This window comes from Gymnoscopelus microlampas (assembly GCF_963454915.1).
Source record: "Gymnoscopelus microlampas genome assembly, chromosome: 12".
In the NCBI taxonomy this organism is placed as follows: Eukaryota; Metazoa; Chordata; class Actinopteri; order Myctophiformes; family Myctophidae; genus Gymnoscopelus; species Gymnoscopelus microlampas.
The window spans coordinates 32,541,074-32,553,572 of NC_139949.1; the positions used below are offsets into that span (position 1 = coordinate 32,541,074).

At 40.2% G+C, this 12,499-nt stretch overlaps 1 protein-coding gene across 1 annotated transcript in view; it reads left to right on the plus strand.

The window, feature by feature from the left end:
- LOC311057587 (seizure protein 6 homolog) overlaps positions 1-12,499 on the plus strand; it is a gene marked incomplete at its 3' end in the record, with an annotated part of 66,020 nt that overhangs the window by 21,242 nt on the left and 32,279 nt on the right. Inside the window, exon 3 of the mRNA XM_084074577.1 lies at positions 1,766-1,961. Coding sequence (XP_083930703.1) covers positions 1,766-1,961 — 196 coding nt within the window. The remainder of the gene's footprint in view (positions 1-1,765; positions 1,962-12,499) is intronic.

Genomic DNA, 12,499 nt, shown 5'->3' on the forward strand with positions numbered 1-12,499 from the left:
CCACTGCAAAACACTGAGCTTTCAGTAATAATGACGAAAAAAGACAAGTGAGAAAGGATCTGTGCCTAAGGCTCTGTCATTGCTAGTGCCCTTGAGAGTCGATGACAACTGAGATGCACCAAGACTCTGACACTCTTTGATCACATACTGGAGTGATGTTGTTTAAGGCCGCTACACCTACGGAATTGCATGACAATTATGATATACCGCATATCTTTTCTAATTATAAAAAGATTGCTGGTTTATTGGTTTGACTTTTCAGTTGAGTATCATGTGTTTTCATGTGGCTGTCTGACCTTACGAAACAGAGTACAAGTCTCTTCTCTCTGCACCTGTCACCAGTTTCCTTTCAACTGAGTGACAGCTATCCAACAAGCGCTGCTGCCATCTTTCTATGTGTTCATGGTTGTTATCGTCTCAGCCTCACCAGGCGCGCGCACACGCACACACACACACACACACACACACACACACACACACACACACACACACACACACACACACACACACACACACAAACTTCCTGCCATTGTGGCTGTACTGGACAAAATCTGCTATGACAATGAATCCACCATGGGGTTAAAGCCATTAACTTAGAGATGACAGACTTTCTATACAGTCAATGTACAGTGAGCATCAACACAGAATAACAATAACAACCTGCTGTGAGATTAACATGTTAATAATCACAAGCTCAAAATGTCTCACATGAAGAAAAAAAACGACTAACTAAAGATTGACGATTTCAGTGGGGGCCGTCAGATGTTGCTCTTAACCACTTGAACCCCAGCATCAATATTCTGGGGGGAACATTGGCGTCTATTTTTTGGCGAAGACATTTGGTGAAGAGTGAACTAGCGTACCAGAAGAATTGAGGGTTTAAGTGGTTAAATGTGTGGTTATTGCGTTATTGAGAGGGTTTAACCACATGCAATCCCCTGGAGGTCCCCTCACCAGATTTAGGAGCAGCTGCTGTTCAAACAGGTGGATGGGGATAAAGCACAGCTGTCACAGAAACTGGCAGGAAAAGGGGAGAATAGAAATAGTGTTTTTAACCACTGATACAGATCCTGAATACTAAAAGGAAAGAAGCCAACCGTGCAGCAAACCATGTGTGGAATGACCCAGGAAGACGTTTCCATTCATCAAAAACACTGCAGGAGAAAACAATCGGCTAAATAAAACACATCTCACCCTGACTTTGTTATTATAGAACTGAACAAAATAACACATAATGCTATTTTTGTCGTTAATATCCATCAGTGGACTGTCCCTGGCATGTACAGTACTTTGTTGTATATCAAATAGCTAAAATAGCAGATCTACAAGCGCACAATGTACAATGCACCATGTTGGGATGCATCCAGCTCTTTAATGAACAGAAAAAATATGTTCAGGTCGGCATACTGTACTGCTTTTTATGTAATCAGGAGAGAGAACTCATACAGCATGCAAGATGAAAAAGTGAAATTTGTGAAAGTGGAAGTGATGAAACAAAAATAAATTAACAGACATAATTTTAACTGTTAAACTATGAATTATAAGCCGATAAATGATCTTTGTGGGGTTCTCTCTCCTGATTGGATTAAATTGGCACCCCACCTGAAAATGATCTGGTTCTATAGAGCTGGAGAGAAAGAGGGACCCTGTTACTGGACAAACACACTATGCTCAATGAATATCATCAGAATGTAGTCGTAACCTTTTTTTTATTATATCACAGACGTTGACACCTTAAAAAGACATGTGCTCTCTAAATTTCCAGGTGCTCAATGTGAGCGCGTGGGAGGCGGGGGAGCAAGTGACAGTGGAGGACACAGGAGGCCGCGAACCCTCCATCCTGGCCAACGAGTCCGTGCTGATGCCAGGGCTGGTGGTACGCAGCTGGAGCAACCAGATCGCCATCCGCTTTCACAGCAACTATCAGCCCCAGTCCGGATCCCTGCTGCTGCACTACCAAGGTGAGTTAATAATACTCCTACACTCTTTCAGCCCAGGCCCCGCTGCTCATGTAAAAGGGAGAGCAACACAGTGTTCTTTCATCCGGCTTTACAAAAAGGCGTAATGGAGTAGAACTATATATGCTGGTGCTTTCCACAAGGCAATGTCATTTATTATAGACTGAAGACTGAAGAGATTCCACTCAGTTTCCAAGGGGAGGCATGCAGACTGTCAACAGGAAGTACAATGCATTGTTCCAATACAGAAATGAAGAATACAGCCACATGCTGACAAATGTTATCAAAATAAAATTGGAACTCTTTGCCTATGGTTCTAAAACTAGAGACGGTAATTTGTTTAACAGAGGACTCAAAATATGGTTGAAATCAAATCAACTGTGCTCACATGTACTGACTGGTTAGTTATCTGAATGATTATGTCTACTTTTGTTTCACAAGTTAATGTATTGGGTCTGATTTTGATGATGTTAATTATTACTAGTATATATAAATTATTTTTTGTAATTGATTGGGTTTTAGACTAGTGTTATTCTATTTTAGAAAAGCCTCCTGTGGACAGATGTTGAAAACTACACTTTAGGCAATGCATCTGGTTCGTCCAATGTGATTGTGATGTCCATGTCAAATAAATAAACATAACGTAAAATAACTCCTAGAAAGGTGCTCATAACCAACCAAAGGTCTAGGAAGTGCTGTGTTGTTTCCCCAGTTGTACAGACTGCAGACTATAAGGAAAATAAACCCAGGCAGTCCAGTCTTCAAGTGAAAATAATATTTTAATATTTATTAGAGCAACGGCAATAGATGACCAATGCGTGTCGAGTTCGGCCTCAAGGTCTTCATCAGGGTGTACCTGCTTACACCTTTATGATAGTATAAGGCAGGGTCTATTCATTTTCTTAAGCCCTACATACTTCGTCGTACGACAAATACCAAAAATAGCAAATCTACAAGCTCATAACATGCCGCGTTGTCACTGGCTGTGAGATAGTCGTGATGTAACACGTTGTGAGCTAGTAACTATTTTAGACATTTTAAAGAAAAATTGCGATCATAGTATTCACTAATAAGAACAACACTACTTCACAAGACAATGTTTGCTGAACTACGATGAAAATGTGTTGCACGTCAGTATACAGTAGCAGAAGAGACCGGAGTGAATTCACAAAAATGTGATAGTTGTCATTAAATAAGGATTTGAGTTGGCCTGCTGGCAGTGTGCACAAGAAATATGATGCTGATTGGTCTAGTAGTTTGCAAGATTAGCTGACACACACACACACACACACACACACACACACACACACACACACACACACACACACACACACACACACACACACACACACACACACACACACACACACACACACACACACACACACACACACACGATAATAGCTAGGCTCTCAGTTATAATAGATGTGAATGTGTTGAAGTTGATGATGTGTCAGCTCTACCTCTCGTCTTGTCTAGGCCATTGATCGTCTCTGGACACTACATTGGTAGTGGTTCATTGTAACATACAAATTGTAATGGCCACCAATTACATGCTACATCAGCTGAATTTAGATTTGACCACCAGTGGTTCTAGTAGGAGACACGAAGAGTCTCCTTTGTGTCTCCTGCTGGAACCGCTATTGGTCATCAAATTATTGGCTATTGCAAAAAAAAAACATCCATCAATTCAAGTCTCCATGTGGTGAGTAATCGATAGAAAAAAGTAATTTTGGGGGTGAACTACTCCTTTAATGCTGAGAGCAAAGGTTCAGTGGCTCTTCATGAAGGGTAATGCCCAGATTGAAGTAAATGTAACTACTTGAACCATAGCGTCCCTAATGTGGGGGCAAACATTTATCAGAAAGATCAGATCCACAAGCTCACAATGCGACACATGTTGTGAGCTTGTAACTCAGCTACTTGCCGAAGATATTTAGTGTAGAGCGAAAATAGAAGGGGCCTAGTACAGAGTCCTGGGGGACTTCAGTCAACTAGGTAGGGTTTTCAAATTGTATCTTTGTGTGCTGAAACAAATCAACCCATCTGCAGTATCATGCACCATTTTTGAACACCTTGTCTAATGTTCTATATGAACTAGGTAAATTGTTAAATACAATGTGCCCAACAGCGCAATCTTTCTATTCACTGTGCACATTGTTCTATTGACTCCTTTGTGTTGTGAAACAACATGCTGTATGGAGCAATACCTTTTAGGAGCAGCGGCTGGTGTGAGTGCTTTGTTCTTTCTGCCCAGCTCTCTGTGATTTCACTGTTCATATAAATGGTTTGAACTGCACTGAGCTTGCAGCTCCGAATGCTGCTCGACGTCAAGGGGCACACGTCAAGGGTTTGGCACTTTCAATGTTAAAAAGATATGAAAGATAAAAGCCATCCTAAAGCAAAGAAAGTATGAGGGAGAAAAGGGCGCATGGACATCAGCGAGGGAGATTAAATCAAAGAATAGAATCCAAAGACGACAGGAATATCAAAAGAATATCAAAATATCAAAAGAATCACCATAAAGCAATGATGGAAATTAACCCCTCTTGATTCTTGGTAATCTTCAAAAGGAGTTTTTCTCTAATGGTATCTGTGGAACACATTTACACCCTGTTTTTTGTTATGTCCAAGCATCACCCCCCAAAGCATGACAGCAACGTATTACCTATTTCCACACATTTCAAAAGGATATTAGTGTTTACTGTAGATTGCTGGAGATATTTCAATTAATGCACAGTATCACCTTATCTTTCATAATTGTGAGAAATGTGATTGGACAGGCGTGGAGTGGCAGACAGATCTGTGGAGCGATGGAATCTGGGCTCAGGGTAATTAATGTCTGCTAAAGCATTGAGGCTGTGCCTCTGATGGCAGACTGATGGATGCCTCAATAACAGCAGCAGCACTGGGATGTGATTACATGTGAACTGGGGGGTGGTGGTGGGAGGTGTGCCGGAGGACAGCTCAATTGGCTGGTTTTTAAAAGTTTGTGAAGCGCACATGAAAAGTGGAGCGTCCATTAAGCACAAGGTTGTTTCTGCACACAGTATATATAGAGTAACCTGCACTACGCATACACAAAATACACACAATCACCACGCTGGGCAAGACCTAGCCGGGTTAAGTGTCTAAGCGGAAGTACCACCCAAGGAAATGACGTTGGCGCTTTACAAATATGTTTACATTCTCTGTGAATGAAACGAGTGTTGTGATTGCTCGATCAATATCGTTTCCGGGGGAAAAACATACGACAGAAGTCCCGCCCCTATAGACACCTCTGCTTTAGGTGGTGACCAGGCTTTTCTCTTCGCAGATGAGTAAGGCTGGGAACGAGGCTACACAATCAGTGTCCTTACAGTATCCCACACTATGCAAATAAATTCACACAATCACAGTTGTTAATACATGAACAGAAAACACTGATATCAATGCAGTGTTGTACAATAACCACAATCTACAGTGTCACATAGGAATAGAATGCTCTGATGAACATATTGTATTGTGTTGTTGAAATTTGCCAATGTAATGACTGCAAATGGCTTATGGCTATATATTGCATAGGTCACAATATCCACCTGACAAAGCCCTGAGGGTCTGAAACATGTCCCTTATATGAGATTGAGTTTATTGAGAGTCTCCACCTGTCTTTGATCCTCTAATCATCATCAGCAATACTTTGGACCAAAGGCTACCAGTGTTAGGAGTCATCATTTCCATCCTGTCCATCACAATTCATGCATTCACCTGTCAGTCAAGTTTGTCTTAAGTGACATTCTGGCTCACTGGATAACATGAGAATGACCAAAAAGGGTGATTTATACTTGATATACAAGCTGCGATGTGCTTGCAAATCTTCTATAGTGGTGCGTGACCCAGCACACAACCACGTTTAAACCAGGCATAACTGTTCCTATACGATTGGCAAACACTATATCCTCACTCTGCATGGAAGCAATGCCTTTTAGATCAATAGCGTTGTCCCTGGGAAAGTGATTCAGCATTAGAGAGACGGGCCAGTAGTTCTGCCGTGATGCTATTGACATTTATGTGGCCGGGTTAAACACTTTATTTTAATGGTCATCAGTTCAATAAAGGCTATTAAGAAGAAATAACTTTGGGCCACAGGCAAGGTTTCATTAATGAGAAAGACCCATTGCAGGACTGATGACCTGGAGGCTGTAGAGGTTAACATGCTCACAGGTGACTTCATTTGCACTGGCTGAACCACTGATTTCTTTTGGAGAATGGGGCGCTGCCCACCTCGAAAGCAGCTCTGCCCTTGGCAAGGAGCACTGCTGAGTCACTGGGCTCAAATCAATTGAACTTTAACCCAAGTTGCCACTGACCTTTCGCAACACAAGACCAGTTTACAGCTTCATGTGACGTACAGTATGTAATATGTGACCCATATTAAAGTATAACTAGCTATAAAAACGCACAACTTTTTTTCCGAATCAATTATCCGATACACATGGAGTCAACAGATGCTACTTTTCACAGTTTCACTGTGGTGGAACACACCATCTCTACCAATTCTGCTCCTTGCTGAACAGGCACTCAACCTGGCACTGCAGATGCAATACAACAAACATTTACTGTCTGTGAATAGCAAGGTAATTAGGTTATTAACTAAAACTAACGAAATAAAAACAACTATAATACCTTTTTTTTTAGCGGCGCTAGCCGCTCTATACCTTTAGGTACCTTTAGGTATAGAGCGGATCATGCTCTATACCTGACTTTGTCCGTGGTCACCGTCAACGTTCTGATTGGTCAGACCCGTCAACGTTCTGATTGGTCAGACCCGTCAACGTTCTGATTGGTCAGACCCGTCAACAAAGTGATTGGTCAAGCTTCACGTGACACGTGGCTATAAACACATTATAAACACATATCGATGACAAAATGTATCAAAGGCGCCGCTACCTTCACACAGGGTGTGATTTCTTTAAAGAATGTGTAGCAAATATTCACATTGAGCTATTAGTTTGGTGATGCCATGGATGCTTTTATTTGAGAAATCAACCTTGTTTCGAAAAATAATTGCGTCGCTTTATCGCCTGATTATATTCGCATTCTGTGTTGATGTACTTATGACACAGCAGCAGTTTAAATTAATGTAGGATAAGGATAAGGATAATTCCTTTTAACAGGTCGTTCATGAAAGTCCTTGCGGTCTTGTTTCCAATGAGAACCTGTGAGCAAATAGGGGTTAAGAGTCTTGCTCAGGGACAAATTTCATTTCATCGACACATATGCTGGCCTGGCCTGGAATCGAACCTGGGGTAACCAGGGCCTCTGGCTCCCTAGGTGGGCTCACTAACCACTCAGCTATGGTCGCATGAAATAAACTCTCCTGGGGCATGAAGCCCCAGGTTAATTTTGTCATTTGTTTTCCAGTTCAGGTTAAAAACTGCAGCAGATTAAAAACATGGAGTTGTGTCCAGAGCCAAGGGCATGCCAATGTGCAAGAATGATAGAGAGTATTGACACACCTAAAATCTAATAGATGTAGCTTTTTTTTATGAATAAAATATAATGTTGTCTAATCTGTATAGAGTATGTAAACCCATTAAAACCGGTAAAGCATCTGTCATTTTCGATTTTACGTTGGCTATTCAAAAATAGCCGATATACAAGCTCACAGCACGTCACTTTGTGCCATGCTGGAGCTTGTACATCTGCTATTTAAAAAAAAAATGAAAATGTGTTTTATTATTTATTATTATTATTATTTTGAATTTTGAAATTGTTTGAGAAGGCATTTGTATAATCGGCCTCAGGTCTTAATACAATAACTTATACAATTGGGGTGGCTGTATTTTGTCTCCCTGCTTAATCTCCCTATAGCAGGGAGATAATTAATGCTTCATCTCCCTGCTATAATACTTCAATAGAAGTATTGAGACATTTAGGTCATGTCAAAGGTCATGTCTCACCTAGACACAGGATCTGACACGAATTTTGACCTGATTGTCAAGATTCAATTTATCCCCTGAGCTCTATCAGCTCAATGGTAAAACTTTCAGCACTTTGCAGGAAACCGGGTTCAAATCCGGGGTAGAAGAGGAAAGTTACATAGTGCAGCTTTAGTTTCATTAGCAGCAGCTGTGGTGCTTACATCACTGCGTACTTTAAGGTCAGTGTGATGCAGCCTGCCATGTTTTTACCCTACCTGAAGTGGAAAACAAACTTTGAAAAAAAAGCAAAAAAATTGTCTAGGGTTTCACTGCCCTAAGTCAGTCTGTCAGGCAGCTTTGATTTAATTACAATGGAGATTTATACATTCTATATTTATTACTTAGTACTTGTACTTTCAATGGTACATTGACATAGGTTTATTGCATTGTGTTCTACTAAAGTGGAGAATGTGTGTTGCTCTGCTAATCTCAGATTGAAAATGAAAAGTAACGCCAATATTAAAGAAAACGTAATTAATCATGTAATACATTGATTGTGTAAACGCATATACTACTGTATGGAAAGATACACTTGAAAACATTTGATATACATCCATATTAAGTAAAAATATAGTTTTAGTAGAAGGTTGCTCGTACCATAATACATAGCACTAGTAGTCGGCAATTTTGACAACAAACTATTTATGACATTTTTAGAATGCACAATCTGTGCATTCTAAAAACCTCAGTGATAAATGCCAGGCCTGCAGCCAGTGGAAACAAAGGAATTACCTGAGCATTATCAGTGTGACTGGGTTGTCTCCTCCAGACAGGAACAATAACTAAGGACATAAGCTCTGCATCCAATGCCGATGGGCCCACCATCAGCTAATCTTCCAGGCTGCCGGCACTGTGGAACCATTATTTGTAATAGCAAAACAATCATACTTTATGGCCCACTAACACATTCAGCTGAATGGAGGCAGAACGTAATTTAATTCTTCAGGAATTGGTTCGACATTTTTCCCCTCCGGCTCCCTTTACTGTATGGGCTCAATAGAGATATAAATGCTGCTATGATAATGGCAATAACTAGGTTCATTGGAGCCAGTGATAAACTATGAATTGAATGGATGTCCCTGAGGCGCCTGTTTTTTGTGTCTTACGAAGTAGCTGTTTCATTATGGTGAAAACCACTGACTTGTGCAGGAGAATAACCTAAGTCAGTAGGTTAGGCAGATTAGTTGGAGACAGTTTTACAAGACTTTATTTTGTGCTGCACTGCAGTGCATATAGTTATAAGTTATTGTTCAATTGGTGGTTTGACATTTCTTAATATACAGCATGCCTTCAATGCCCATGCCAAATTATCACGTATCAATATCAATGCCAAAATGAAACTGTTCCAACCCAATCGGCTGTATGAACTGTATGTACTTACAGTAATGTCATAATCCTTCAACTTTTATAGTGCCCCCTTTCTGTGCCAAATACCGGCTTTACTCCCAAAGAACCATAGACATAAAAGTATAGATTGGTCATAAGCACCCTACTTCTGTCTTCACAGCCACATACTTAGCTGGGGGACCTGGTGTTTATTGCTATGGTATGGATATTCAGCCGCATCTTCGTATCAAACACAACATTAGAACACGGTTATATTTTATATTTTTGACATACAAAGTTTCCACCCGACAGTGACGATTTGTTTTATGCATGGGGTGCCAGATGGGTGGGGTTTACTGTTGGGTCGTCAACCATTTCTGATGTTTTTAATCATAGTAAACATATCATTTTTTGAAGGAACGGTCAGATATAAAAATTTTGCCACTTGCGTTTTTTCACAGATAGCAAACCCCACATTTTTGCTTTAATACAAATTTAATTTATGAGTCACATATTCTGTGTATTCATCCTCCAATAAATATGAGCTAGAGAAAGCTTATCTATCAAAGCTCTGTGCACAATGAAAAACAGAGCTTTAAAATTGCTTCATCTCATCACTGTCTCAATACTGTAGATGACAAATGATTCTGTGTGAGCTGTTCAGTTTATGACTCACCACAGATTGTAAAGTTATGCACGGTTTTATGAGCACCTACATAAGTGGGCTGTGGACAGAGCTAATGAAACAATAATAGGTTCCCTGTAAATATACAGTACCACAGCGATGTAGGAGGCCTAATTTTATAATCAGTTGTCAAGGCAGCTCATTTATGCTTCATTGCACAATGAAAATAACATATCTTCAAGCTAACAAACTTCTGTAAACTTCTGCAAAACAATGATACATTTACATAAATGCTAAATATCGATATACTGCATTGCCCAGCCCTAATTTGACAATTATTTGAAAGTAATGAAACCACAACAGCAACACCCCTTTATCATCAACAGTCTGTTGATGACAACGTTTTGTGCATAACATATTTCTCTCCTGGACTGTAGATGTTCGTCTGATTCCCCTACATGCGTCCAGCCAGCTGTCACTCAAGCTGCCCCATTGTTCATTTAATTGTTTACGTCCATATCCGCTACAGCCGCTGCTTGGGGTTCTGTTAAACTCAGTCTGTTTGCCAGGCAGCATTATGTTCTGTTTGCTCCACCTGTTCCAGTATGTTTGAGCCCTGTGCTTACCTCAGTAAAGCTGCTTGTCGACTATACCTCCATGAGTGGGGCAAAAGTGAACACATCTTAATACAGAAAACTAAGTCTGTGTGTGTGTGTCTCATTGAAGTTTATATACAGGGCTTTAGTCTTAACTAAAGTAAATCAGAAATTGTGATATCTGACGGAAGTAGTGGAATAGCCATCGAGATTATGATGCCAGATCTATTTAGCAAGTGCTTTAAAAGAAATCACAATCACAATTCATAGTGTAAAAAAAAAGGGGGAGGGGTCAGTGATTGTAATTATGAAGCATTGAACACGATATTCAGTGAAGCAATAGCACAAACGTGTTGAACTCAACTATTGTCTTACTGTTGTCGATTGACAACTTGACAGACCAATCTGAGTATGCTGGACGCGCCCTCTCTTTTGATATGAATAAAGAGTATGAGGTTATGTCCAGTGGTTTGCAACGGCTTTCTACCTTTTCTATGTAGACCCAACAACAACCCAACCAATATCCCCCAATCACAACTAACAGTAGAGCAAAAAAAAGCAAAAAAAAGGAGTGCTCCGTTTGCACGCACATTCCCACTAGGCCGAGGAAGAAATGCCACTTGAAAATTTTCAAATCAGCCTCATGGTGGCTCTATAACAGGCAGATTAGTGTTTTTACCTATAACTGCACCAATCTGTGTAAAACATTGTATGTGCACTCCCTAGAGGCCAAGGAAAAACCTTTGCCCTGCATTTTTCGCATCTGCCTTTTATATCGCCACCAGGAGGCCGACTTATGTCAAACACATTTTTGGATATTACTCCTTCAGATTGTATAAAAATTTCACGCAAATCAGTACACATGATCTCTAAAGTCAAGTGATCAAGACGGATCCGCAAGCTTTTTCACATTCCATCCTGATTGGCGAATTCAGAACATTGCTGGCCCACACTAACCTACCTGACCTGGCGGAGCCCTGTGCTCCGAGGAGCACTTTTTCTAGTTATATCTGTACTTGTTTTATTTTGTTTTTGCAGTGAAGTGAAACAGCAGTTGACTTTTACGTACAAAGTTGAAGCTGGGTGATTGGTCCAATTTTACAATGCTTGCTGCATGCATGAATGTGTGTGTGCGTGAGAGAGAAAGAAAGAGAGAGAGAGAATGAGAGAGAGAAGGGGTGAGAAATTGCAAGTAAATATACTTTTGATTTATGCATTGCACAATGTTTTAGGAGGAAGTATTATAAGAGAATGAGAGCTGGTATTTAAGGAAAGTGCATGTCAAGATCGTGTCACACATCAGTGGACACACAAGATTAATCTGTCACTTTATAGTATTCCCTGCACATTTCTTTTTGGATATTTGTTCATCATAAAGAGACACAGCTTTATGTCTTTCTCAGACAACAACCAGGTTGAAGATTCAATTTGAGACCTTATTATAGAAAGCCTCTGTTGGACAAATTGAGCTTCTCCTTCCCATTCCAGAAACCATGCACTTAGAAGACCTACAAATAATACAAATAATCCAAACTCATGTTAACGAACATGGACAGAATATAGAGTAGAAAATCACAAATCATAGTCAATTCCCTGACCATAAGCCAATCAATACTCCATAGCTACTTCAACACACAACAATGTTTGACATAACTTGAGGAAAAGTCAATTATACTGTGCTGTATGCATAAGAATAACTTTGCCCAGACCTTCATTTACATTTATAGCGTTTTTCTACCACATGGTACAGACTCAACTAGACTCGACTCCCCTATAACTGAATATTGTTAATAACAAACGTTATACTAGCCATTGTAAAGAAACTAAAATGTCATCAGAAACTGTTACCGCTAAGTACAGTACAAAGGTGAAATACAGATTGTTTTCCAGAACACATCGCCATTGTTCAGTGGAAAACGGTAACAACAGTGAGCAGAATTGTGTAGATTTGAGTTGAACTGGTGCCATGCAGTGGAGAAGTGCCATAATAAAGTTAGAGGCAGCTGTGCTTTCAGTCATATTGTATGGCTC